This window comes from Pholis gunnellus, assembly GCF_910591455.1.
Source record: "Pholis gunnellus genome assembly, chromosome: 5".
NCBI classification, from domain to species: domain Eukaryota; kingdom Metazoa; phylum Chordata; class Actinopteri; order Perciformes; family Pholidae; genus Pholis; species Pholis gunnellus.
In genome coordinates, this window is record NC_136531.1 from 4,255,229 (window position 1) to 4,277,446 (window position 22,218).

Below are 22,218 nucleotides of genomic sequence, written 5' to 3' on the forward strand. Positions count from 1 at the left end.
AACGATTATGTAAAAGACCTTTATTTTACAAAACAAAAGATTGGCCGGGGATTATTCGCTCGACCTCATGAACGACGGCAGAGGACTTAAAATAAAAATAAAAGCATTTACAAAAATGAAAAGCATTTGTGTGGGAACACAAGGGGAAATCCAGGGCCGGTCCTCCCGCTCAGAGTGTCTTTGAGTCTCCAGACAGACGACCACGCTACTTCTTGGCGTATGTGATCTTCATGGCGCAGGTCGCTGTGATTCTGAAGCCCTGCAGGGCGTCTTTAGCCACGCCCGCCTGCGTGTCGCTCTCAAACTCCACGAACGAGATGTCGTGTTTCCCCGGGACGAGCCGCACCTCTTTGAAACCAGGAAACCTGCAGAGGATTGTTCAAAAACAAACAGTCACAACACGGTCAACGCACGTTTTCTGAACAGAACGTAGAAGACAAAGTCCTGACTGTGGACTCACTGGTTGAACAGCATGGAGAGCATCATCTCATTGGTCTCTTCGGGCAGGTTGTTGAGGAACAGGATGTAGTTTGGTGGGTTGTCCGGCACCTGAGGAGACAGCAGAGACTCATCACATTCAGCTTTACACACAAGGACTCCAAGTACTGAAGTGTCGTGAAAATCATGAGTGAAAGGCAAAATAATGTGAAAAACATGCGTTCAAGTTAAAAACAGCTCTATATTAAAAAGGCACAGTGTGGGATTTGGTGGCATCTAGTGGTGCGGTTTCACATTACATCTAACTGAATGCCCCCTACGTGTCGGAGAACTACGGTGGCCTTGAGGTAGCGTAAAACGGTGAAAGGCTCTAGACTAGAGTCAGTGTTTGGTTTCTTACCTGTGCTGCATTGGAGTTCACAGGTGCTGCCGATCCCTGCAAGCAAAAAACACAACAGTGAAAAACATGGAAGAGCAAAAATCAGACATTTACGGTTTGCTTTCATTCGTACGGAACGGCGCGTTTCTTTGAACGAAGTTTACTAAGAACAGGATTAGTGCAGACGGCATTCTCTCTACTGACCAGCAGGGGGCGACTCCTCTGGTTGTATAGAAGTCTATGAGAAAATGACTACTTCTCTCTTGATTTATTACCTCAGTAAACATTGTAAACATGAGTTTATGGTCTCAATCTCTAGTTTCAAGTCTTCTTCAATACAGCATGATGTTCATTTAGTAAATGATGGTCCATTTGGAGTCAAACAGACCATAAAGCAGGGGATGCTTTAGGGCGGGGCTACACGATGATTGACAGGTCACAGCTTAGTGTCCCCCACATACTAGACTGTTTTCAGTTTAAATCAGCAGCTCTATCTAAATCCTCTTTTGACTTGAAACTTGTCAATGTTACGTGATCTGTGTGTCGTGATGTTCAAACGTAGAACGATTGGAACGATTTTAAATTAATGTAAGAAATGTTAAAGCACACGTGGTGTTAAAAAAATCATGTTGAAACATTACTGCACACCTGCCTAACACAAATACATATTTGATACGTTATATTTTATCCCCGTTGTTGAACTTGTGCAATATTTTATGTCTTAGATTAGAACATTTTCTTACCGTCTTAAAATGGAAACACTAGAAAAAGCTTTTAAAGACTGAATCATTAGGTCCTGGGTTTCAAAATAAAAGTATTCACAGTACGAGAAGCAGTGAAGTCATTTCATATCGTGAGTAACTGTTGACGGCCTCCGTTCTGATTATAGAGCCGCATCGCTCCACAGCTCTGCCTCCATCACCAAACTGTTGGAGGTACAGAATGTGTGTGTGTGTGTGTGTGTGTGTGTGTGTGTGTGTGTGTGTGTGTGTGTGTGTGTGTGTGTGTGTGTGTGTGTGTGTGTGTGTGTGTGTGTGTGTGTGTGTGTGTGTGTGTGTGTCTCTTTCCTCTGCTTCTACTTACGGACATATTTACAATCACACGCCGATAAAAATGACAAATCATGAGAAATAAACAGGTTTTTGGGAATCTTTCTTCCAGCTGTTGCTTGTTTTCCCCGTTTCTTTTCTAAATTACAGCCGTCAGTCTTCCTGTTAAATGACAGTAATGTGTGAAGTTCAGTGATCAGTCCTCAGCGGAGGAGGAAGCGGTGTCGTCTTGTGGGTGGAGGGCTGCTGGAGATTTGTTTAATCTGACTTTAAGTATCTGTGAGACAGTGTTCGTGTACTATAGCAGTAGATTTAAAGTTTTTTTACATTATTTTAAAGTTTTTACTGCTTAGGAATTCACCGCGTTGCCCTTTCCCTCGTGTTTTCATTTTCAGATGCATCAAATGTAATACTTGCGGTGGTTGAAGAAGTACTCTGATCTTTCACTTCAGCAAAAGTAGCAATATCACCGTGTACAAATACACTGTTACAAGTAACATTCAGAGGCCTTTACACACAATAATCTGTTGTATTTGAGTTCCCTGTAACTGATAACTTTTTCCAGTTTTGTCATTTTTCCCGAGTTATGATCGGATAACGAACATCTCGTCGTATTCAACACCGCTATGAGGAAAAAAACTGTTCCACAGTTATGATTCTGTAAAAGTTTAATTTAAGATTCTTTCTAAGATTTTAAAGTTTTGCTTTGAGAAATGATCAGCAGTATCGATCTGTACGGAATGAGTTAAGACTTACAAAGCTGCTGTTCATCATTTAAAATGTGTGTTCGGGACATTAAACCAGACACAGAACGATGACGTGACTGATGTTTAAACACAAACTCACCGCTGCTGGTTTCTTTAGTAAGCTGACCGCCATCGGCTCCTGAGCTTTCTTCTTCTTGTCCTTCTTCTTCTCCTTGTCGCCGTACGTTCCCTTCACCTTCGCGATGACCTCGGAGTCCGTCTTCGCGTACTGTATCCTCTGAGGAACAACACAACACGGGTCAGCTAAAGCCCCAAAAACTGCCCACGGAGGTGAGAGGACGGCGCCGTCATTCCTACCATGGGCTTGTTGTAGAAGGGGAAGCCCTGAAGTTGCCTCAGTGCGTTGGTGGACGCGGCGAGCTCTTTGAAGACGACGAAGGCCTGTCCCCTCATCTTCATGGTCTTCATGGCCACGATGTCGATTATCTGGCCGAACTGCGAGAAGAGCGCGTAGAGCGAACGCTTCATCTCTGCAGGAGGAAGACGAGACGAAGCTCAACACAAATCTGCCATGTTGCTCTTTGAATATAGTAACGACGTCACAAAAACACAGAACAGCAGAATGTCGTCGCATAACAAGAGCCGGTTTGACATTTAGCTTCATCTTCTTTCATCAAATAATATCGACTGCTTATTTGGAGAGAAGAAGAAATGCACACGTACCTTCTTTCTTGACTCGATCATTGATATTGTTGATGTAGATGGTGTGGTTTGGTCGGATATCCATGTTTGTGTCTGACGAAAACAACGAGAGCAACAAGAGAAGCATGTCAACGTCTACATCGGCTGAAACACATTTTCAAGCTTCACTGAAGTATAAAAGTTTGGAATCACGTTATATTATTTATGTTTTTCTTCTGTCTTCAATAACGGCTTCTTATAAAAATCCAAACATCAAATGTATTATTTACATTTTAAATAGTTTTGGCCCCAAAAGAAGAAGAATTGAATGATTAAAACGTCCTTTTAGTCGATGTCCACACTTGGATTTTTTAATTTGTTTTCTAGTCCAGAAACGCGTCAGTGACTCTCGATCATTATTGAACCACATCGGTGTAACTGGGCTCTAGATATTGAGTTAGTCCGCTTCTCTTTGGGCCCTCTGAGGTCTACTCAGTGTTAGCTTGAAGAGGTTTAAAATGAATCAGTCCGGCTGATATTCCAGTAGTGCTAACCCTACACTAACCTTCTATTGTGACGTTTAAAGAAGAGCAACACAGCTCGTTATTGGCTGAATTATTGTGCACTTGTCACTGAAACAAGAAGCTGTTCTTATTTAAATCTGCACACTCGTTGATGTTATTTTGATTTATTATTTCTTCTGTTCTTATTCAACTGTTGCTCAGAGGATCTTTGTCTCTTTCAGCGTTTTGTTCTCCAACGCAAATACACAATATATACAATGAAAACAAGATGTTAGCTGGACATGTCCCTCATAACTAATGCCATCATTTCCCATTTGACGTGTTTTTTACGTTTTAGTTAGGCTAAAGGCTCGGTTTAGGCTAATGTTAGCATACGTTAGCTTAACGCAGGCTACGTTCATTCACAATGATAGCCTAGCGGCGGTAAGCTAGCTAACTACGCGTTGTGTTTTTAACACAATGATCTCTAATATGAACACAATCCATAGGCATTCATCACTTGACCTGGGGAATCGGTAACACTACAGACAGATTATATGAAGACAAAACTGTATTAAATATTAAACTCACATCTCTCCCTCCACACTGCTCATATAAAACAGGAAACACACTGGTGGTGCCGGTAACAGTTGCCGCTGCTTTAACGAGCGTTAACCTCTACCGCCACCAGCAGGCCAGGAGGACAACTACAAGCTATGACTTGAACCTTTACCGCCACCAGCAGGCCAGGAGGACAACTACAAGCGACAATTCACATGGTTGAAAAGTGTGTTATCTCCGGCCACAGAGGCTTTATTGGGTCCAGAGAGGATTACTATGTTTTAAAAGGTCTTTCATGCTTTTAGGCTGTAAAGAGTCATCGTAACTAACAGATGGTATTTTGTACAAAGGGTTTGTTTTGGACGTGGAGAACAAAACCCGACTGACAATTGAAAGGGAAGAAAGAGATCCTTCTGAGCAACAGTTGAATCAGAAGAGAATAAATATCACTAGTCAAAGAAAGTGGAAGCTTAGCAGTAAACTGTGTGCAGATTTAAATTGGAACAGCTTCCTGTTTCTGTGTGCACAATAATGACTATTCTGGAATTAACAGGTGTTGTAGTGAAGCTCTTCTTTAAAATGCACAATATAAATAAGTTAGTTTAGGGTTAGCACTGTTGGAATTGGGTCAGGAAATATCAGCTGATCACACTATAGACTGACAAATCACAGTTTAAATTTCTACAGTCTAACACTGAGTAGACCTCAGAGGGCCCAAAGAGAAGCGGACTAACTCAATATCTAGAGCCCAGTTACACCGATGTGGTTCAATAATGATCGAGAGTCAATGGCGCGTTTCTGGACTAGAAAGCAAAAAGTTTCAAAAATATTCTCTCTTATCATGCAACACCATGGGAACTAGGACTGTCCTCGACCAAAGACATTCTTAGTCAACTAACCCTCGACTAATCGATTAGTTGACTTAATTTACAGATATGTAAAACAGAGTTACTCCCCAAAGAATCAGAACAAACAGAAACGCCACTTCAAATCTTGAGTTTCTTAGAAATAAGTCATCAGCATGAAACAATAACGTATAAATCCAAATTGATATCAATAATCAATCAAATAAATTGGTCAACCAAAACAATTGATTAGTCGACCATATATCTATATATGCATCTCTCTGTCTCTCTCTCTCCCTCCCTCTCTCTAAATATATATCTAAATATGTATATATATATAATATATATATATATATGCTAAATATATATGCTAAGAAGAATAAATAAATATATACTATATGTGTCCTTTTCCTTCAACCGTCAGTAGTGTGTATTTTGGCCTCTCCGGGCTTCTGTACAGATGTAATGTTTTCATCAGCTGATGCTTCGCCGTTACTTCGCTTCTTTTTTGTGTCATATGAAAGCTAACAGGCTAACGTGCTACTCAACAGATTGTGTCACCGGACAACGATAACACCTGTCCACGGGGTTGACCCTCCCTCTCTCCCTCTCTCTCTCGCTCTCTCTCCCTCTCTCCCTCCATCCCCCTCTCCCCCTCTCTCTCCTCACTATCTGTCCATTTGTGCATGTTCGTGTGCAGTCGGTCGGTCGTCTCTGCGCAGACTTTTGCCCTCTTTATCCCGCTGTGGCTCATGCTAGCGGGTTAGCCTGTTAGCTTAATTAGCTCGAGGCTAACTTACTAACTTAACTGGACCGGACGGACATGCGCAATGGCATCGGTTCGGGTGGCTGTCCGGGTCAGGCCCATGGACAGACGGTGAGTTTCGGACAATAACGCGGTTGTTTTTTAATCTTTCTGCAGGTATAATGTCAGAATGTTGTTATTGTTGCTAACTGAGCTCATACAGATGTAGCCTCTGGGATCATGGTGTTTAAATCACATGCATGGACTCAGCAACACTATTTGAGACTGTAACAATGACGTTATATTTTCATTTAAAGAGAGAGTTATTAGCCTGCAGGGTGAGATCAGAGCAGCGGTGGAAGAAGTATTTACTGAAGTGAAAGTACTGCTACCACACTGTGAACATACATATAAAAGTACCTACATATTATCTGCACTGTGTACTTAAAGTATGGAAAGTAAAAGTATAAATTGTGCAGTAAAAGTGTCAGTATTTTACTATTTTATGTTTCTGTATCACTGCTGCATTAATGTGTATGCTGCATTTTACTGGTGTAGATGTATTTATACACTGTTCTACATCAATGCATCATATTCTATAAGAGCATCTTATATTCAAATCAAATATAAACATTTTCAGGTTTGTTATGAAGCATTTTCCAGCTGATCCAAGAGTCTTTTTAAAGAGTTTATTAATCTGAAGAAGTAGGAGGATTTTATCAACACATGAAGGAACATTTCATCCTTCAGTTCATCACAAACATTCAACATCAGCTCATCTGGAGCTGTCAGACAAATGTAGTATAAAGTACAATATTTACCTCTGAGATGTAGTGGAGGAGAAATATAGGCTAAAGTTGCAGAAAGTAGAAATACTCAAGTAAAGTACAAGTACCTCAAATGTGTACTTAAGTAAATGTACTGAGTTACATTCCACCTCTGGTCCCTGAGAGGCAGAGCCGGTGCAGCTGGTTTGAGAATAAAGATGAGAAAGCAGACACATGTTCAGACGCTTCACACTTCGCTCCAGACACATTATGTTCGCTACACAAACTGTATTTAATACACAGACGCACAAAATAATACCAAATGTAAACCGGTTACAAAAAGAGAAGAAGCTGGAACCATTAAGCGCTTTGTATTGTTCGGATAACAATGATTTTTAGTGATGATGATGATTAGTCAACGAATAATTTAATTCCTCTAATAATGAATTGCAACAATTTATCAAAATTAAATACCCGTAAGAATGATTGAGTCAATAATCGATTGGTCTTAAATGTGATTTTCTTCATCTTCTATGAAAGTAAATTTAATCTTTTTAAGTTAATCGTTGTTGTTGTTGTTGTTTTTGTTGTACTGGTTTTCACTACTTTGTGACATTTTATAGACCAAACCATTAGTAACTGATATTAACAAGTATGTGATATTAAATAATAATAAAACACATTTCCGTGTCTCCATTTTGTGACGCGGTCACAATGAGAGCACACGGTGTTACGTAATGTTCAGTTATTGTGTTGACAACAGACAACAGACAACAGACGCCTTCATGTCTGCTTATAAACACAGTTGATGCCGATTCAACGCGACGCGTTTCTGCTTCTGTTTCTGCTTTCAATCTGACGTGAAGGGTGTTGTTGAGCCTGAGAACAAACCGGGGTGGAGACGGATAATTATACTAAGCAAACATGTCGCCCTGCTCACACAATTCATGTTCAGTCATGTGGTTTCATTCAACATCACAATACAGCAGAGTCTCGTTCAGCCTGTTGGAAGTATATTTGAAGTTGTAGTTTGGAGGCAAGAGTTTCCTGTTTACACACATTATGTATTACACACATTATGTTTTACACACATTATGTTTTACACATATTGTGTATTACATCTATTATGTTTTACACATATCTATCACAGAGAAGTGTGTGAGTAAAATAAATGATCGGACGTCTACAGTAAGCTCACAGTTGGATGTAGTTTATTTATGTTTACCTGTGTTACAGTGTAAACAGCTGGTGATATTGAACATGGTTTTAAACGTCTGAAGCGATTGAAACACGTTTCTCCAGTTTGATGGAGCTTCAGCACAAATGATTCAGTAACAACAACAACAACAACAACAAGTATGTGGACATAAAGAAATGTGACTCTGGTACTCTGGTACTCTCGCTGTACTTGGACACATTTCAAGAACAGGACAGATGCAAATGAACAAACAGCTAAACACAAGGACAACAAGGCTGCTATTTAACTATATAACAATATAACCATATAACCAGCATATAAATATATCTATTATGTCCATTCAGCTGTATGTTTATACCTGGTATATGGGTTAGTCTCCTGACGGTCATCAGTGTCTCATCGGTGATGATGGAAACATGAATATTTATCGTAGAACTGAAGAATATCGTTGGGTCCGTCCCGATTCCAGACAAGGAATCTATTTATTTTGGTATTTTTGGTAAACGGTTGGTTGATTAATTCCCACATGAACAGATTCTAGATACGTTTTTTTCCAAAAGAGTCTCTGAACGCTGACCTGAAGTCTGTCCAGTGTTCACTTCTTACATAAACATTATTGATCTGTTTCAGGGAGAAGGACTTGACCGCAAAATCCATCATCAGGATGGAGGGAACCAAAACCTCCATCACCAACCTCAAGGTACCTTTTTAATCTTTTTAATCTCCCAAAAGAAGAAAACTGTTCCCTCCGTATGTGATTCAGGCGGACTACGATCGTAACGCCGCGGAGCTGAATCTGTGTCTTGTTTTAATGTCGTCTCCTCCAAAGATCCCCGACGGCATCGCGGCCGACTCCACGAGGGATCGAACCAAAACGTTCACGTACGACTTCTCCTACGACTCCACGGACTCTAAGAGCTCCACCTTCGTCTCCCAGGAAAAGGTGAAGAGCAGCTGTTTGTGTTTACTCAGCAGGTTTTAAGCATCTTTTAACACATTTACTGTCATGTTGTATTTTTAACAACTTCAAGCATGACGGGAACTGTGGTGCCGAAACGCACGAACACGTTTATCCCAAATGGAAATCATTTTCTCAGTAATTTGTTTTTGAACAGTGACCGACCAACATGGTTCTTATATTAGATATCATATACAGATGCCATCCTGGGGTTCACAGGGTTAATCTGGCTCATTTCCACAATCCTGCCTTGCAAATCTCCTCTTGTTCTTTTTGGGGGATTATTGATATAAAGAGCTTTGGATTTGGGTTTCTCGGTCTACGCAGCTCGTTGCTGTTAGTCTCTGTGTGTGTTTACTGAGCTCTGACGTATCACATTACAGCTCTGCAACATCAATACCGAGTCATGCGAGTCTCAAACCTGGAGAGAAATGTTTTAAAGCGTTAACACGTTGAAAAAGAAAAAGTTTTTTTTTTTAATTTTCTCGTTTTCATTTGCAGGTTTTCAAAGATCTGGGCTCAGACGTGCTGCGGGCGGCGTTCGAGGGCTACAACGCCTGCGTCTTCGCCTACGGTCAGACCGGCTCGGGGAAGTCCTACACCATGATGGGGAATCCGGTGAGACTAACTAGACACATCTCACACACAGAGAGATCAGAGTCACAGTCCCAACTATTGATCCGTCTGCTCAGCTGAACTCATCACCGAAGGCTCCGGTCCAGTTTATCGGTTGATCTGTTGATTACTTTCTCTATAAATCATTAAGTCTATGAGGTGTAATAGTGAAACATGTCTTTCACGACTTGGAGGCCACGGTGTTTGAACTTCAGTTTACTGTTATTTATAAGAGAAAGAAAAGAAAATCATCACATTGATGAAAAATAACTTCCACGATTAATTGATTTACTATTTGTTTGCTCTACTGGACATCATGAGCTAGTGTCCCAACACACCTCCGAAACATTAGACCAGACACGTTTAAAGTATTTAAATTTTACGTACGCAGTTATAGGATAAAGCCGGTGATGTTTTATTTGTTTCAACAATGTGTTGGTCCGTCTCTCAATACTTTGACTTCCTGTCTTTGGTTCCTCCTGAAGATGTAAATCATTTCATCATAAACCAACGCTTCATTTATGTTTTTATTGTGAGCTTAAAAATCTAAAACTCTAGAGCCAGACCTTAAAATAACCTCTTTTCTATGTCTTTAATTTACAAATGGAACCCCCCCCACCTCTCCAAATGTGTAAAAGTAATAGAGGACATGACCTCAGCTGACATGTTTGAAGTGTCAGCAGGTCACATGATCTGTCCGTCCTCAGGGAGACGAGTCCGACTCCAGACGCGGCCACGTCGGGTCTTATTATTTGATCTTATCTGATCGATCAGCAGCCGCGCTGTCAATGATAAACCTGCAGCCGGCTCCTCTGAGATAACACTGGTCTGCAGAGATGTGAGAGGAGAGCAAACACACGTATAGAACAACATCGACAAGATCCTTCACAGGAGGGAGGAAAGACAAGACATGATGCAGAAGAATATATAAAAATATGTTTCGTAAAACACGTCTTTAACATGCTGCTGACCTTTTCCTGCTTCACATTCATGCAACTCGTACATAATCATTTTATCACGACTTATAAATGCGCGTTGTTCTCACCTCTCTCTCACTAAACCTCATACACCTTTGAGCCTGTGTGTTTCTAAGTCTGAACTTTGTGTGTTGTTGTTGTTATTGTTGTTGTTATTTTAGGGGGACGCAGGTCTGATCCCGAGGTTCTGTGAAGGTTTGTTCAGTCGTATCGCCGCGGCGTCTCGATGGGATGAAGCTTCGTTTCGTACGGAAGTCAGGTGAGCCGGACCGGCCGGACTGTTTATCTTTTCCACGTCTGCGCCAGCTCTCAGTGAGCAGACTTCAATAGCACCGAAACAGAAGCATCTCGTTAGATCTAAATCCACTGATATATTTGTTATACACAAGCCATTGTTTTAGCCGTAGATAACGGTGTCCTTCATCTTTCCTCTTGCTCTTCCCACGTTGACAGAGAGCGGGTAGCGACTCCAGCTCGTGTTTGGGTTTACTAACACAGATAGAACAAAAGTGATGATTGTAAGAGAGCAAACTTGCGATACAGAGGACTAAGTTGTGATTGCAGCCGTGTTTTCCTCTGGTTTATGCTTTTCAGCTACCTGGAGATCTACAACGAGAGGGTGAGAGACCTGCTGAGGAGGAAATCCACTCAGACCTACAACCTCAGAGTCAGGGAGCACCCGAAAGACGGACCGTATGTAGAAGGTGAGACTGCACTGCTGGAGAATCCTTCTTGTTTACAGTTTTATCTGCAAACGATTCTGTGTAATAATCCAGTTTTTGTTTATCCTGGTTTCATTTCAGTTTTACTGTGTTTTTCAGGAGTGGTAAAGGGAAAATGTGTGTGTGTATGACAGTCTTGTAGTAGTTTTAGGTGATTGCGTACCCACATAATCATGTTTTCTCAGCGTTTTGTTCACGTGTCGACATCCTGTAAACTCCTGGTCTCAGATCTGTCCAAACACCTGGTGCAGAACTACAGCGACGTGGAGGAGCTGATGGAGGCCGGAAACATCAACCGCACCACCGCCAGCACCGGCATGAACGACGTCAGCAGCCGCTCGCACGCCATCTTCACCCTCAACTTCACACAGGTCAGAAAGAATTCACTGACTTCAGACCGTAAATCATTTCTCCACAGAGGGTTTGTTTTGGATGATTCACTGAATATAAGTGCTTTAACCTTTTGGGAAAGTTTTCTGTGTTTGGGACAATTGACTCGAACAGACAACATGGAACATGTTTGTGTCCAAGAAGAACCACAGTTATAAGAACTGTGGTGCAGGTTGTTGGCAATAAGCTATTTATCTAACATCCTAAAAACAAACCTCTTCCTTTCATTGGTGGAAATGCTAAGATTTAAAAAAAAAAGTCTCATTTGTTTTGACTGAAGTTTCAGATCATAACTTCAGTATTTTTCTAAAATATCAGATTTTTTAAAAGAAAAAAAAGTCTTTCAACCGGAGCTTGTTATTGTTGTTTCTGATTTTCACCAAAATAAAACTCCAGATGTTATCAAAAAGTAGATCAGTGTGGAGGATTTTCATACTAATATTCTTGCTGTAAGATCATTTTACGTACAGTGTTTTTGTATGAAATAAACTCAAAAATTCAGAGGATTTTCTACTGAAATGAGCCATGATTTCATCTCGTATCACTCAACACCTCTCTCTCTCTCTCTCTCTCTCTCTCTCTCTCTCTCTCTCTCTCTCTCTCTCTCTCTCTCTCTCTCTCTCTCTCTCTCTCTCTCTCTCTCTCTCTCTCTCTCTCTCTCTCTCTCCCCCTCCCTCCCTCAGGCCAAGTTCGATGCAGAGATGCCCAGTGAGACGGTCAGTAAGATCCACCTGGTCGATCTGGCCGGCAGCGAGCGAGCCGACGCCACCGGAGCGACAGGCGTCCGGCTGAAGGAAGGAGGAAACATCAACAAGTCTCTGGTCACTCTCGGCAACGTCATCTCTGCTCTCGGTCAGAAACGGATATCTTGAAGCCCTCAACGTGTATCTCAACGTGTGTGTTTCAGTTCACAATGTTTGCTGACTGAAGGGTCTGTTTCCTGTTTCTGCTCCAGCTGACATGACGCAGGACGGCGTGAACACCAACCTGAAGAGGAGGGCGGTGTTCGTTCCCTACAGAGACTCGGTGCTCACGTGGCTGCTGAAAGACAGTCTGGGCGGCAACTCCAAGACCATCATGATAGCCAGTGAGACTCACAGACATTTAAAACCTTCCAAAACAAGTCATGTCAATTCTCAAATAGTGTTCGGGGCCTTTATTTACCTCAGCTGCAGAGGCCACCGGGCTTTTCTTATATTATTATAGCAGGCTTCTATTAGAGACTGGCCTTTATTTCTAACTTCCTCTGTTTGATAAATAGACCCGGTCATATTTGAGTATGAAGCCTCCTTGTTTTCTCATTCTGTTAACACTTCCTGTATCCATTTCAAATTCAAAAGCGGCCTTTTCTTCGCAGCCGTTTCCCCCGCCGACGTGAACTACGGCGAGACGCTCAGCACCCTGCGCTACGCTAACCGAGCCAAGAACATCATCAACAAGCCCACCATCAACGAGGACTGCAACGTCAGGCTGATCAGAGAACTGCGCGCCGAAATCGCCCGACTGAAGACTCTGCTGATTCAGGGCAACCAGGTATACACAACGCTGACGGATACGCGGCTACAGCGGGTCGGGCGGAGGTCTCACTCTGCTGCTGTCACAGCATCCGTCTCTGCCTTCACATTTAGGCACGGTATTAAACAAAAAGATGAAAATGGAAGAAGATGAAGCAGTTTGAAGGAGAGCGACGATAAACACGGATCATAGAATGTTTCCTACTGGCTGAAACTGAGCTTGAGCCGTCATGATTATTCTAATCACATTGAAGTCACTAATACAACCCGGTCAAAGTGTTTCTGACCCTTTTTTTCTGTTTCTGTGTCAGATTGCTCTGCTGGATTCGCCCACTGCTCTGAGTATGGAGGAGAAACTGCACCAGAACGAAGCCAGAGTGAGTTTAACGTTTGCCTCACTGTGACGACTGCCGCAGCAAACTGCACCTTTTTTATTTGACGTTTTAGTAAACTGGAAATGTGGCTTTGCATAAGTTGATCTGTGCTGAAGAGGTAAACGTTACCTGGTGGTTTCTGTCGGGTTTCTATTTGTGTTTTTGTGTTTGCAGGTCCTGGAGCTGACCAAAGAGTGGACCAACAAATGGAACGAGACACAGAACATTCTCAAGGTCCGCTTGTTCATCCTTCACGTTGCTCACCGTTTGTGGACTGTCTGACTTAAACATGGTGAAAGCACCAAAAATCTCTGCTTGTGTGTGCGTAGTGGGGAAAGTTTCACATAATGTGTAGATTTAGCTTTTTAATTTGGTCTTCATTTGTCTCCTAAACACATTTTTTCCTGGCTAATCATTGTTTTCTTTGTGCACAAGTTTGCTTGTTTTTGTGAAATTATAGCTGCAGTTTGTGGTCACATTCGTAAATGATTCCTCTGCCTCCTTTTAGTGCTCCGAGCAGCATTTGCTGGATTCCACCGCGCCCCCAAATAAAAACAACCAATCTCGAGTCTCGAACGCATCAATGCTGGTGAACTACGATCAACCTGTCGAACTAGGCAGGACTGATTTAAATATCAATCAAGATGCTGTCACTGCATGGCCCCAAATGTTTACAGAAACATGTTTTATTGTTCTGTTTAGCTGTAAAAGGAGACATTTTGTGACCCGGCAGCCGTCAGTCGAGCCCAAAACAAACTAAATTCCTTATTTTACCGCTCAACACAGCTAGTGGATTGGAGTTCATGAGCTTCACCAGCGGTGATTGACAGCTGCTTTAAAGGTGTGTGTGTGTGTGTGTGTGTGTGTGTGTGTGTGTGTGTGTGTGTGTGTGTGTGTGTGTGTGTGTGTGTGTGTGTTTCACAGATTATCTGTCTCACGTACTGCTGTCAGGATAGAGTGACAGTCTGAGCAAATATGATAGAAAGTCATTTTTTTATAGAAGTCTCTAAATCAAACTCAATGCGTTACATTAATGAACGTTTTTGCAAACGTGCTGTGATTATTTTCACATTGCACATTCTTTAGTCGATATTTTGAGCATTCTTATCCTCTTCGTCTTAAACACTCATTCTAAAACGAATATATTTAACATATTTCTCATTTTCTATTTCTACTTGATGTTCCTGATTCTTTACCTTTTCTTGTCTCTCGTTCTCTCTGTTGTGGCCGTCATGAATAAACCTGATTGTGGCGTCTGCAGGAGGAGACTCTCGCTCTGAGGAAAGAGGGCATCGGTGTCGTGTTGGACTCCGAGCTGCCTCACCTCATCGGCATCGACGACGACCTCCTCAGCACCGGCATCATCCTGTACCATCTAAAGGTCAGAGGTCACCTGAAGCACTTATATACGAGACATAACTTTAACAGTTAGTATCAGTGTCGTATCTGCTTAGATCTGGACGGAAGAAAGTGTTTTATTCTAGTCTTCAGCTTCTTCAGGGTCAAAAACTAAAAAGGAGGAAATTGCAAGAAACAAAACTTAAAACATTTCCACTTCAGAAAAAGATTGGAAACGGCAAAGTACACCCAGTAATCACAAATTGAAAATGAATTTACCCGAGCACAATGAAGTGTCCTTCTGTTTGCGAGCGACTTCTAAACTTCTTCTTTCTAAACCTCAGGAGGGACGGACGTACCTGGGCCGAGAGGACGCGTCCACAGAGCAGGACATCAGTGAGTTTGTCATATGAGCCTGTTTTTACTTTTAACAAGCTGCAGGGGAAGAGAAACACAAACCGTGTTAACAAACAAGAAAAGCCTTTTTATACAGGCTCATCACATAAATCACAGGAAAGCAGAGTTAAAATAAAGAAAACATTATTTTACGTACTTCTCATGTTTCAGTAGTCGTTTTATAAAAGTAAAACAATGTTTTTTCTTTTCCCCAAAAGATGTTTTTATCCTCTGATGGAGAAACTATAATAAAACTAACTTCTTAAATATAGTTCATGACCCACTTAAAGTTACAGATGCACCGATCGATCGGCCACCGGTCGAAACTGATCAGTGTCATAAAACTGATTTTGTTGACAGATTAACACACATGTGCAGCATGATGGTTTTACATCTCACACACACACACACACACAGCGGCACAGACCGTTTTATTTATAGAGCAGCTTGAGCTGTATATTTACTCTTTCACGAGAGCTTTTTATTTTGTTTTCCTATTAAGAATATTCTTATCTCTTCTTTTACGGAGGAGCTCTGTAACTGACTATTGTTGCTGTGCAGAGAGTAGCATTCATGTGTTGTTTCGTCCTCCTGCAGTCCTGCACGGTCTGGACCTGGAGAGTGAACACTGTATGTTTCAGAACCAGAACGGTAAAGTGACTCTGGTGCCGCTCGGCAGAGCTCAGTGTTCAGTCAACGGAGTTCAGGTGACGGAGTCGTCGCGGCTCAACCAAGGTGAGAGCCACGAAATCAAGAAACCTCTGACATCAGTCGTCTTAAAGTCACTTCTGTTTAAAGCTGCACTCGCTGTGAAACACGAGCACATGTTTAAATCCTCACAGGGTGAAAGAGGAATCTGTCCTGGACAGCTTTCAGTTTCTGTTGTTTGTGTTGTTGTTTCCAGGTGCTGTTATTCTGCTCGGCAGAACAAACATGTTTCGGTTCAACCATCCGAAGGAGGCGGCCAAGCTGAGGGAGAAACGAAAGGTTAGACTCCACACCTCTAACCTCTTTAGAGACCTTGAAGGAAACCTGCTCTCAGGTTGAGACGGTAATGCTGTCGACCTTTAACCTTTCAGAGTGGCCTGCTCTCTACATTCAGCCTCTCTATGACGGATCTGTCCAAGTCCTGTGAAAGCCTGTCCACCGTGATGCTCTACAACCCCGGGTGAGCGCATGAATTCACTAATAACATCAGCTGCATGTGGTTATCAGCTCAGACCCTGCAGCGCATCTCCCCTCTGCATCAAAGCCCCTCCAGGACGTAGATTCTCCTGTTTCCAGAGCTGATGTTCGGCTTCTGATCGTGTTAGTTTATCTGCATCCATTCAAAGTTCAGGATTCACAGATATGTGACAGATCGCTCCACCAATATGCTTTAGTGATACTCAGATTCACAATATACAAGATGTCATGGATGCAGGCCAACTAGGCTGAACACACTTTGCATACACATCACTAAGGCTTAATAATAAGGCCGCTCACACAAAACTACACCACAACAGAACATGCGCACAGCACACACTCGCCTCTCTCCCGCTAACCGCACACGCATGCAGACCTCGGCTTGGCTTCTTCTCATTGCCGTCCTGGTACCCAAAAAGAGCAGGGACGACGTCCCGCCTTAATTCAGGTTCTCACAAAATGCACCCGATCAAATTTGTCCGAAAGGGGGGGGGGGGGGGGGGGGGGGGTCCAATTAGCACCTCTCGCACTCACTATTCATATTTGTGAATAAATGTTTTTGCAGTTTGAACGATGTAAACTTTTAAGAGACATTTTAATGACAAATGCAAGTGACAAATAATGGTCATATCATTTTAGAGACCCCCCCCTGAAATGTTGCTGTTGAGGCTTTCCTGGGGTCTGACGTGTCAATCAAGAGTTTCTTTAATTTTGCAACACCGGTCTTGGCGCGAAGAGCCACAGACAGGAAGTCAAAGTGTTGTTGGTTTTGGTCTGAACATGAGATTTGTTGACAACAACAGAAGTCTAGAATAATGGCAGCCGTATATATTGTGAGAATGACGATTTACTGAAATGTTTTCCTTTCCTCTACCGCCACCGACTGAGAGTATTCATGCTCCCAAGAGGATGAACCACCTCCATTGTGGACACTACATGAGTTTACCTTTAGTGCCACCTTCAGGACAAATTCCTCTAATTGTTAAACATTGTTCATGAACTTGAGCCGTTTGTTCTCCGTGTAATCTGTTTAACTGCTGTTGAATATAAATTAAGTGATTTCAAGGATTCATTTTTGCACAAATGTAAAGAGAGCTGTGTTTGGTTGGTGTCCTCTCTCTTTGTAGGCAGCAGTGTGTCGTGTTAGATTATTATTTTCCTTTCATCTGTGCACTCTCTCTGTTAGTGAATTAACTCTTGTCAACCCCGTCCTGTTGACAGTCTCTTCACTGAGAAGGGCCCCGTCTTCCTCAGGTAGACTCAGCCGTCCACTTCCTGTCTAACTGTCCCGTCTTTGACACAAAGACATTTGTTGACATGTCAAGTCTCTCAACCCTAAACCCTCATTGTATTATTATTATTATTTTTTTATTATTTTGCTCGCCATCTTACTGCTTCTGTCTCCATTTTGACGTCTGAGAGTAGAGAATGTTTCGTTGCTTCTCGTCACATCGCCTGGCATTTCATTTGAAGTCATTTTGTGTTGATGCTACTTTCACTTAATGCACTTTACTAGTTGTGGTGTTGAATGTTGTTGAGTGTGTGTGTATGTTTTTTTGTTTTTTATGAGAGTAAATCAACAAGGTGATGAAGGTTTTCCTGTTTTCAGGCTGGAGTTTGAGAGACAGCAGCGAGAAGAGCTGGAAAAACTGGAGCTGAAAAGGTACGAGAGTCTCAAAAGTTACTGAGAGACTTGACGCGCTCGTACATCACACCTGTACCCTGCATTACATCTGAATCCTTTCTAATCTAATTTACAGTTTAAAGATTTAAATAACCTTTTTAAAAACTCAATAAATTCAATTGATATAATCACTTTTTGTCCAGTTAGAGTTGTCAGCAGAAGATATGAAATGTTATGAGTATTTAACCAGATGCCACCTTTTAAAGAATACATAAATACAATTCAGGAATACTTTTGAAGCTCAAGTCATCACCAAGAAAAAAACTGTTAAGATGTCATAATGTTACATTATATGTAAAAACATGCCCCACTTTTGTTGTTGTTGCTGTAGGAGGCTGATCAAAGAGATGGAGGCAAAGCACCAGAGTGAGAAGGCAGAGCTGGAGCTCCTCCAGCAGGAGGTGGAGAGTCAGCGTAAGGAGTCTGAGGAGGTGCAGCAGCGGATCCTCCATCAGGAGGAGAGCCTCCGCCGCCGCAGCCAGGACATCGAGAGCCGCCTGCAAGACTTCCTGGCCGAGAAGGAGCGCTTTGAGGAGGAGAGACGCTCGGAGATCCAGGGGGAGGACCTCCAGCAGAGGAAACAGCAGCCGGAGGAGGAAGCAGAGGAGCAGCAGGACGAGGAGCAGCCGGACGAGGAGCAGCGGCGGCAGCTGGAGGCTGCCGAGCAGACCGAGATCTACCGCGAGCTGGAGAGACTGAAGAGGGAGCGCGAGGAGCAGAAGGTTCGTCTGGAGACCGAGCGGCGGCGGCTGGAGGAGCAGGAGCGAGAGCAGCTGAGCCTGGTGGGGCGGCTGGAGGAGCAGCTGAGGGAGAAACACGAGGCAGCCACCACCCTGCTGACCCGGGAGGACGCCGGCCGCCTGGAGGAGGAACGCCGAGCCCTGGCTGAGATCAGAGAAGCACTCCTCCGCGCCAAAGAGACTGCTGAGCGGCCAGATGTGGAGGATGCCGGCGAGGAGGCGAGATCCGCCCAGGCACGATACACGGACTTCAAGGAGGCGCAGGTGAAGGAACTGGGCCGGCTGGAGGAGGGGCTCCGGCAGCAGAGGGAGCGCCTGGAGAAAGAGGTCGCCGCCGAGCGCAATACACTGCTGCACCTCACCCATGGCCTCAAAGAGCGACATCAGCAGCTGAAGGAGACGCAGGAGAGAGGGGCGCAGGACGCCACGGCTGTCTGCCAGGAGGAGCAGCTGGTCAAACAGGCGGAGCAAAGACTGCAGTTTAAGGAGCGCCAACTGGCCAGCGTGGCCGACGGCCTTCTCCCCGCGCTGGCCGAGGAGAAGCAGAGAGCCGCGGAGATGCTGGAGCGCAGCGGCGGCGGCAGCAACGGGAACTGCGACAGCCCACCGGGGCTCGACAACACGCTGTTCCAGGTGGAGAAGGAGCTGGAGGACAAGGAGGAGAAACTGAACCTCCACTGGCACGGCGCCCAGCAGCTCCAGCAGCTCCAGGAGACCTACGAGTTCACGGCCAACGTGGCGCGGCAGGAGGAGAAGGTGAGGAGGAAGGAGAAGGAGATCCTGGAGTCCAAGGAGAAGCAGCAGAGGGAGGCGATGGAGCAGGCGGTGGCCCGGCTGGAGAGGAGGCACTCGGCCCTGAGGCGCAGCGTCTCCCTGGAGCCCGACACCGAGGAGCAAAGACACAAGAGCTCGGCCATCAAGAACCTGGACCAGCAGAGGTCAGAGCCTTTAAGAAAGCAAAAGATATATAGATAGATATAGATATAATATAGATATATATATATATATATATATATATATATATATATAATAAATACATGATGTTTCCACTTCTCTCCAGAGTTGAGCGGGAGATCCAGAAGCTGAGACGGAGGATCAGCGAGGGGGAGGAGAACAACAGGACTCACTCCGTCAGCAACGATGAGAAGACGAGTCACAGCAGCTCGCCGGTCAGCCACATGCAGAGTCTGAACCCTCTGCTGCCGCTGTCAGACGACAGGTACGCCTTTACTCAGTGTGCTCTGCTGCGTTCATGTCTTTGTCCCACAAACATTAACCCTCTGGACCCCAAAACCCGCCAGCGGGATGGAAAAGCATGTTTTCTTCAAACAATCGCCAAAACTACACCGTTTATCCGATAGCCAGAAGCTGTAAAACTAACGTTGGGTGCTTCATCATTCTTATTGGTTGTAGGATAAATGCGTACATTGAAGAGGAAGTCCAAAGAAGGTTACGCAAGATGAATCTTCTCAATGGCAGCAGCAGCAACGTGGATCTTTCTCTGTCCTGCGACTCGCTCAGGGTAAGAAATGTCCCTCACACTTCTTTACTTTCTCACTTTGTTTGACCTGTGAGGTGCTGCTGAGTTCTGTTGTTGTTGTTGTTGTTGTTGTTGTTGTTTACCCAACCAGCTGACTCAAGAACAGTTTCTCCCCACAGACCTTCACTCTGATGAACACTTAACATCAGTCATACATTAAAACATCCACTCCGATATAGGTGATATTTTTACAGTTCAAACACCTTCTTGTCCCTGTAAATATAAATCCCACCTACCTACCTTCAGCTATGTGTTGGTGTTGGTGTGAGTCAAACTCCCTGTAGGTGTGTTCGCATACTCGGCCAATAAAGCTGATTCTGTCGCCTTCACTCTTTCAGCACATCCAGACTCTGGTAGAACATGAATCGCCAGCTATTTAGATCATCAATAAATAGTTCAAAGTCATATTTCAAGCAAACATTTTCTGGTTTCAGCTTCTCAGGAGCGAGACGTTGCCGTTAGTCTCTGTTTTTATGTCATTGTGAATAAAAACAAGGGCTGTAACGGGTCAGACGCGAAAAAACAACAACACGGTCTTAACACTTATTAGCTTTACTCTAAAATGTGTATTTTGCTGTTTAAAAGCAAAGCGAGAACAAAGAAATCCAGCAGATCCAGTGACGGATTGCGAGTCGAAGCGTCTTTCTGTGTAGAACTGATATTCAGCTCTTTAACCCTGCAGGAGGAGGAAGAATCTTTTGACTGTAGCTCTGTTAGATTAACAGATGAGGTAAGACCGGGATCATCCTGCTCTGTATGAGACTTTCCCCGCTCTGTGATCTGCATGACTCTCCCAAATACGGTTATGGATCGACTCATTCACACTTCTATCGATCCGTTTGGTTTGTAGCTCTTTTAAATTGGGTTCTTCTCCACCTGGTTTATAATGTCTCCTGGTTTTGTTTGATTATTCCCTCTCTCCTGTCATCATAAAGTATAATTTGCAACTTTGGGTTATTCATTTACAAAATGCTTGATATGTTGCAGATGAAGAATTAATAGTGTTTGATATGTAATGAGACTGAGAGTTGATGTTAAGTTTCATTGTTTTTCAGGATGATGAAAAGCTTCAAAACATTAATCCCAGGAGGGTTAAATATGAGGTAAGACCAGAATCTTATTGTAGTTTTGGGATTATAATAATTCAATAATCAATTTTACAATGGAGGTTCTGTATCTTTGCATTGTATAAACAAATTGTCTTTTATCGCTTATATGCATGGAAACAATTACACAAGAAAAATCTGAGCATGATTCCTCATAATTATACAAATTCAATGTAATTTTAACAGAAATTATGAATGCGGTTTCTATTTTATATTGTTAATTTTACCAAACACAGGAGTGCACAGACGGATGCATTTTTTCTAATCTATTATTTGTGACTCGTGTTGGTCTTGAAAATTTGGCGACTCTGTTCATTATTATTGTAAGACCCGAAGGAAGGAAGGAAGCCCGTTCTACTGATGCATGGAACGTAGAGTGAACAGACAACAAAACACCTTGAAATGATCGAAAACGTAATATTTCAGCTCACAGTCCTTCAGTTCAGACGAAGTGGGATCAAACATGGTGAAACAGTATTTGCAGATGCCTTATTTTTTAGTTTGAGCCAGAAACCTACAAACTAAATGTAGATCTGTAAAGACCATCCGTCTAGTCACAGCAATAGATCCTCATAATAACTATTTTCAAATGCTGCCTTGCCTTTGCCATTAGAATTTAGAAGGTTTTCAAGAAGAAGTTATTTTTGTACACTTGTCATCCTAATTTGCATGCCAAACCTCTTCACAATGTTAATTTTGAATCACTTACAACTCACCTGTGCACCTGGTGATGGAGGAACTCTAATTCTCAATGGGGTGGATTATGGACTTCAGTGTTATTCAAAGAGGCTTCACGTCCTTCTTGA

General features: G+C 43.0%; 2 protein-coding genes across 8 annotated transcripts in view; one reads left to right on the forward strand and one right to left on the reverse strand.

Annotated features, from left to right (window-relative positions):
• snrpb2 (small nuclear ribonucleoprotein polypeptide B2) lies at nucleotides 1-6,861 on the reverse strand. 2 transcript variants are annotated; one of them, XM_079159187.1, is made up of 7 exons: nucleotides 6,730-6,861; nucleotides 3,297-3,368; nucleotides 2,931-3,103; nucleotides 2,713-2,850; nucleotides 839-874; nucleotides 461-549; nucleotides 1-365 (listed from the first exon to the last, which is right to left on the reverse strand). In XM_079159187.1, exons 2-7 carry the CDS (start codon nucleotides 3,358-3,360, stop codon nucleotides 206-208), a joined length of 660 nt encoding a protein of 219 aa, XP_079015313.1. In that variant the 5' UTR covers nucleotides 3,361-3,368; nucleotides 6,730-6,861; the 3' UTR covers nucleotides 1-205. The 2 variants fall into 2 exon arrangements, with proteins under 2 accessions (XP_079015313.1, XP_079015312.1); XM_079159186.1 differs by lacking the exon at nucleotides 6,730-6,861 and adding an exon at nucleotides 4,349-4,400.
• kif16ba (kinesin family member 16Ba) overlaps nucleotides 5,700-22,218 on the forward strand; it is a 23,149-nt gene continuing 6,630 nt past the window's right edge. For 2 of the 6 annotated variants that reach the window (XM_079159182.1, XM_079159180.1), the window contains exons 1-23: nucleotides 5,700-6,040; nucleotides 8,504-8,573; nucleotides 8,703-8,816; nucleotides 9,333-9,449; nucleotides 10,585-10,682; nucleotides 11,018-11,127; nucleotides 11,374-11,516; nucleotides 12,219-12,387; nucleotides 12,491-12,622; nucleotides 12,893-13,068; nucleotides 13,361-13,426; nucleotides 13,598-13,657; nucleotides 14,685-14,804; nucleotides 15,106-15,157; nucleotides 15,755-15,892; nucleotides 16,062-16,144; nucleotides 16,237-16,325; nucleotides 17,952-18,005; nucleotides 18,358-19,704; nucleotides 19,827-19,985; nucleotides 20,180-20,288; nucleotides 20,989-21,036; nucleotides 21,362-21,409. In XM_079159182.1, the coding sequence (XP_079015308.1) occupies nucleotides 5,994-6,040; nucleotides 8,504-8,573; nucleotides 8,703-8,816; nucleotides 9,333-9,449; nucleotides 10,585-10,682; nucleotides 11,018-11,127; nucleotides 11,374-11,516; nucleotides 12,219-12,387; nucleotides 12,491-12,622; nucleotides 12,893-13,068; nucleotides 13,361-13,426; nucleotides 13,598-13,657; nucleotides 14,685-14,804; nucleotides 15,106-15,157; nucleotides 15,755-15,892; nucleotides 16,062-16,144; nucleotides 16,237-16,325; nucleotides 17,952-18,005; nucleotides 18,358-19,704; nucleotides 19,827-19,985; nucleotides 20,180-20,288; nucleotides 20,989-21,036; nucleotides 21,362-21,409 (3,549 nt within the window). In that variant the 5' untranslated portion in view covers nucleotides 5,700-5,993. Of the gene's footprint in view, nucleotides 6,041-8,503; nucleotides 8,574-8,702; nucleotides 8,817-9,332; nucleotides 9,450-10,584; nucleotides 10,683-11,017; nucleotides 11,128-11,373; nucleotides 11,517-12,218; nucleotides 12,388-12,490; nucleotides 12,623-12,892; nucleotides 13,069-13,360; nucleotides 13,427-13,597; nucleotides 13,658-14,684; nucleotides 14,805-15,105; nucleotides 15,158-15,754; nucleotides 15,893-16,061; nucleotides 16,145-16,236; nucleotides 16,326-17,951; nucleotides 18,006-18,357; nucleotides 19,705-19,826; nucleotides 19,986-20,179; nucleotides 20,289-20,412; nucleotides 20,859-20,988; nucleotides 21,037-21,361; nucleotides 21,410-22,218 lie in introns of those variants that run through there. The other 4 variants (XM_079159183.1, XM_079159181.1, XM_079159184.1 and 1 more) reach the window with 3 other exon arrangements.